General features: G+C 34.9%; 1 protein-coding gene across 1 annotated transcript; it reads left to right on the top strand.

Moving 5' to 3' along the window:
* The first annotated feature begins 4586 nt into the window (after positions 1-4586).
* LOC123936255 (olfactory receptor 2T29-like) lies at positions 4587-5549 on the top strand. Its single transcript, XM_045996905.1, has one exon. The coding sequence runs from the start codon at positions 4587-4589 to the stop codon at positions 5547-5549; it is 963 nt and encodes a 320-aa protein (XP_045852861.1).
* The last annotated feature ends 313 nt before the right edge of the window (positions 5550-5862 follow it).

Genomic DNA, 5862 nt, shown 5'->3' with positions numbered 1-5862 from the left:
GCTTCCATTTATGTATGGATAAAAGAATATGCTTGTCTGCCATATTTGGAATGATATGTTTGTTATATCGAGGCTGAAATTTCACAGAAGTAATGAAACTGATTTTACTTTGAGTGGGCATTATTTCTGGTAGAGAACTGAAACAGATGTCTCAAATATATTTATTTCTTATATGAAACTGACAGTGGTGGGTGTGCCCAAATTGTAGACTGTGAAGGGAAGATAGGGTTCTATAAAGCTACGGCAGCATTATAGGCTCTGGGTTCTATCACCTGATTGGGATTGAGACACAAATTCTCCCTCAGGTAAATTGTGTGATGCTACACAGTTACCCTGATAATTTTTTGAAAGAATTTTCTTTTATATTAATCTTACGTTAAAATGTCTATATTGGGAATTTGAATTGTTTTATTTGTAAAAGGTATAAATATGATTAAATACTTCATTTACTCATGGGGAAGGTAAAATACAGAATGATATAGAACAATTTCTGGGTTTTTGTCAACTTCAAGTAAAGATTTGATATTCTTTTTTTAAGATTTTATTTATTTTTTTGACAGAGAGAGATCACAAGTAGGCAGAGAGGCAGGCCAACAGAGAGAGGGGGAATCAGGCTCCTCGCTGAGCAGAAAGCTGGATGTGGGGCTTGATTCCAGTACCCCAGGATCATGACCTGAGCCAAAGGCAGAGGCTTTAACCCACTGAGCCACCCAGGTGCCCCAAGATTTGATATTCTATCACCACAATTGAAAAACAAACAAACAGGATGTCTGGGTGGCTCACTTGGTTAAGTGTCTGCCTTCAGCTCAGGTCATGATCTCAGGGTCCTGGGATTGAGTCCCACATTGGCTCCTTGCTCTGTGGGGAGTCTGCTTCTCTCTTTCCCTCTGCCTCCACCCCTGCTTGTGCTCTCTCTCTCACAAATAAATACATCTAAAAAAAATAAAAATAAAAAACAAAAAACAAGGTGACAGGATAAAAATTAAAAATATGTATTTAAATTTATTTTAAATTTAAACTAAAATGTATATATTTATATATTTTAGTAAACTCTATACTCAACATGGGGTTCAAACTCACAATCACAAAATAAAGGGTCACATGACTTTCACTGAGCCATCCAGGTGCCCCAACCACCACTATTAATAATTCCCCAATTTAAATATGCACTATTTTATTTACATTAAACACAAACAATTGAATACAGAAAATAAGAATAAGAATGAATGGAGTGGCCTGTTATCTTGTGTGGTACAGACACTATTCCATTGTCTGTCTGGTGTGCCAGGAAGACTGTTCAGTGTGGCTTGATCACAGTGACTCCCACTAACCAAAGTACAACAGAGATTTGCTTCATTTGATTTCAAAAATTGACTCAGAAATCAGGTAGGTCTCATTTTTACTGGGCTGTTTTAAAATATTGCGTGGAGGTCAGCTTTCATCTGCCTAGTGGGAGTGGAAAATGAGAAAAAGTTTGTATTTTTTAATGCAACATGTAGCAGGGTTTTTTTTTTTTTTTTGAGTATTTATATTATGCATCAGATATATTTTCAGTGCTTTCTACTGCTTTGGAACCCAGAACCTGGGACTGCTAATAAGCTGAATATTATGATTAGTCTTTGTAATCATTAGAGGAGTATATAATGTTTTGAAAGTCAGAATTTATTACTGAAATACCCTGTATCATATCCACTCCTAAACTATTCCTAGAGAGAAGAGCGAATATTTGTTTATTATTTATTTTTGTTGGTAAGGAATTTAAAAATTTAACATTTAACATGTCCGTAGTTGGGAAGTTGGGAAGGTTTGATCTCTTGAAGAGAAAAATATAAAAGAGGTTATTACTGATTTTTTTCAAAATAGACAGATATATTTTATTTCCATTGTTTTTTCTTATTTATTTTGAACCATTTTAAAATTCTACTGTAAATACACACACACACACACACACACACACACACACACACAATACTTTAGCCTAAATAGAGGGACTGTGAGCTCCTTCAGTGTAACCAACTTATTTTTTTTCTTTTGTCCTCAGCATTTAACACAGATATAGGTTTTGAGGTTTTGAGTAGCCAGATTTGGTATTGTATAGGGAGTTGTATTATAGTCAGAGACAAACTCAACATTATTCAGTTTTGCTCTCTACATCTCAGTTTTGATGAAAACTGGTTACTCTAGACCAAAAAGTAGATTATGCTTGTAAAAGCAACTAAAGCTTGTCTTGTAAATGACAAAGATCTTGTAAATATGAATTCTTCTACCTGAATTTTAGAACAAATAGCAGGACATTTAAGTAGATAAAGTTGGAGAAGTGCATACTAGATAGTACTAAGATTTTCCATAAAGATCTGCTTAACCAGAGTAAAAATAATAAATATATCATATATAAATATAATATATATTAGTCTGGGACTACAGAAATTGAGAAATACAAATCTTATATAGATACTAAAACTGGCTAACTGAAATAATTCATCTTATATCATAAAACACAAATCATAACTGCCATCTCTTACCTAGATTTTGCATGATAATCACCATAGATATAGATATTAACTCTTTAAATTAACAATATATGTACTTATTCATCTGTATCTTGTAATGTTCTAAGCACTTTCAGTATGTTACATAATTTAATCCTGAACATATTTGAGATCTAACATTATTATCCTATTTTTATGTAAAGTTGACAAAGGGACTGTGGGTACAGGATACTCTGGACCCATAGTCACAATCCCGCCCCAAAATGTGGGCTCCTAAATTGATGTCCCTAGAATATCTAAGAGGTTGGTCATTGGTGAGGACCCTGATTTACTCCTGTGGATACATGGAACACGATGCACAACCACAGAGCATCACACCCTGGCTTGTACAGAAAGTGAGGGTTCACATTTTTGGTATAAATATTCCCTAAGTTATGTTTCAGTTACTTTCTAAATACTTCTCATACAGAATATATACCTAAGAGTTTTTAAGATCCAATTGGATCTTTAAACCTGAAAAGTTGATTCAATTTTGATTTCCATAATAAAAAATTCTATAAATAGGAGATTTTATTTTTTCCATAATTCACTTTTTGTGTTTTTCTATGGCAGTTATTCCAAAAATTTCCATACTAATTGATAAACAACTAATCATCATCAGGAAATCTCATGATCTTGAACTCTGGCAACCTTACTGTAAGTTACCAATATTAACTTCACAGACAATATTATAGTAATTTCAGGTATACAACATTGTGATTTAACAAATTATATGTTATGCTATGTTTACAAGTGTAGGTTACAGCTGTCACCATACAGACTATTATGATACCTTTGACTATAATCCTTAATGCTGTGTTTTTTATTCCTGTGACTTATTCACTCCATAACTGGAAGATTGTATGTCCCGTTCCCTCTTGACCATCGTGTCCATCACCCCACACTTCTCTCTTCTGGTAACCATCAGTTTCTTCTCTATATTTCTAGGACTCATACTGTTTTTTCCTTATTAATTTATATTTTTAGATTCCACATATGAGTGAAATTATGTAATATTTGTCTTTCTCAGTTTGACTTATTTCACTTATAATACACTTGTGGGTCCAACTGTGTTGTAAAAAGGGGAAGAATCTCAATCCACTATGATAATGGTATAATATTATATATATATATATAATATAATATATAATGGTATAATATAATATATAATATAATATATAATAATATTTACACACCATTCCTTCCTTATCCACTGATGTTGTTTCCATATCTTGTCTATTGTAAATAACATTGCAATAAACATATGGGTGTATATAAAAATATACAATAAAAATACACAATGAAATATTATTCAGGCCATAAGAATGAAATCTTGCCATTTGCAATGACATGGATGGAGCTAGAGAGTATTATGTTAAGTGAAATAAATCAGAGAAAGAGAAATATAGTGTGATTTCAGTCATATGTGGAATTTAAGGAACAAAGCAAATGAGTAAAGGGGGAAAAAAGAAGAGAGAGAGAGAGACAAACCAAGAAACAGGCTCTTAACTATAGAGAACAAACTGGTGGTTATGAGAATGCAGGTGGCTGACGGGATGGGTTAAACAGATTATAGGGATGAAGAGTGCATATATGATGAGTACCAGCTGTTATACGAAAATGTTGAATCACTGTATTCTACACTTGAAATTAATATTACACCATATGTTAAATAATTTGAATTTAAATACAACTTAAAAAAGGAATATCATCTGGAGATTTGAAAAAAAATAAAAGTAAGGGTGCATATACTCTTTTGCTTTCCTTGGGGGAAAATGTATACCCAGAGGTGGAATGACTAAGTATTGATATCTTTGAACCATAGTTGTGAATTCTTAGATTTCTAATAAATTTGGTCAATTATAGGTAATTTATAATCTAAAAATTTACAGGTCCTTGGAACTTTCCCTTATTGGCACCCAGGTTGCTATGTGTAAACATGCACACGTGCTCACGTGCATATGTGCATACACACACACACACACACACACACAGTTATTTTGGGTGGTCATATCCCATGAGTGATCTGTCAACTCCATAGTTCTTCTAGGTGATCCAATGGAGAATACAACTTGGGTGGCCAACTATACTGGACAATCAGATTTTGACCTAGTGGGACTCTTCATTCAATCCAAGTACCCAGATCTCCTTTGTGTGGTGATTTTTGTAGTTTTCCTGATGGCCTTGTCTGGAAACACCATCCTGATCCTTCTGATACACTGTGATGTTCACCTTCATAACCCCATGTACTTTTTTATCACCCAATTGTCTCTCATGGATGTGATGTACATTTCTGTCACTGTGCCCAAGATGCTCATGGACCAGGTCACAGGAGTGAATAAGATCTCAGCCCCTGAATGTGGGTTGCAGATGTTTCTCTATCTGACACTAGGAGGTTCAGAATTTTTCCTTCTAGCTGCCATGGCCTATGACCGCTATGTGGCCATCTGCCATCCACTCCGTTATCCTATCCTCATGAACTATAGGGTGTGTCTCCTCTTGGTGTCTTCTTCCTGGTTTCTAGGATCTGTGGATGGATTTATGCTCACACCCGTCAGCATGACCTTCCTCTTCTGTAGATCCCGGGAGATCCATCATTTCTTCTGTGAGGTCCCTGCTGTAATGAAGCTTTCCTGCTCAGACACTTCCCTCTATGAGACCCTCATGTACCTGTGCTGTGTTCTCATGCTCCTCATCCCTGTGACAATCATTTCAAGCTCCTATTCTTTCATCCTCTTCACCATCCACAGGATGAACTCAGCAGAGGGATGGAAGAAGGCCTTTGCCACTTGTTCTTCCCACATGATGGTAGTCATCCTCTTCTATGGTGCTGCTGTCTATACCTACATGCTTCCCACCTCCTATCACACCCCAAAGAAGGACATGATTGTATCTGTCTTTTACACTATACTCACTCCTGTTCTAAATCCTTTAATTTATAGTCTTAGGAATAAGGATGTAACAAGGGCCCTAAAAATATTGTTGAATGTGGGATCTGTCCTACAGGAAACTATGAAGTAGGGAATATTTGTACTAATGTGTTTTTCCCCCTTCACTCTACAAATCAAAACTTTAGGACTTTTGGCAATATTTTTCTTCAGATTCTTATAACATAATGTGTCATCATCTCTTTGTCACTTTTGAAAGCATTATGTCCCTGTACTGGAAAGTTCTTCCTTTTTACACTTCTGCATTCAAAGTGCTTGTACAATTGTATTGTATTCATGTTGTATTTTTCTCAATATTCATATTATTAAGAAGTAAGTGATAAAATATTTAGAAACAAAGATCATAAGGTGTACAACTGATGAAAGAGAGATGGAGAGAGAGGTGA

This window comes from Meles meles, unplaced genomic scaffold (assembly GCF_922984935.1).
Source record: "Meles meles unplaced genomic scaffold, mMelMel3.1 paternal haplotype, whole genome shotgun sequence".
Lineage (NCBI taxonomy): Eukaryota > Metazoa > Chordata > Mammalia > Carnivora > Mustelidae > Meles > Meles meles.
The sequence above is the reverse complement of the archived record's forward strand: the minus strand, read 5'-3'. Positions and strand labels throughout refer to the sequence as shown.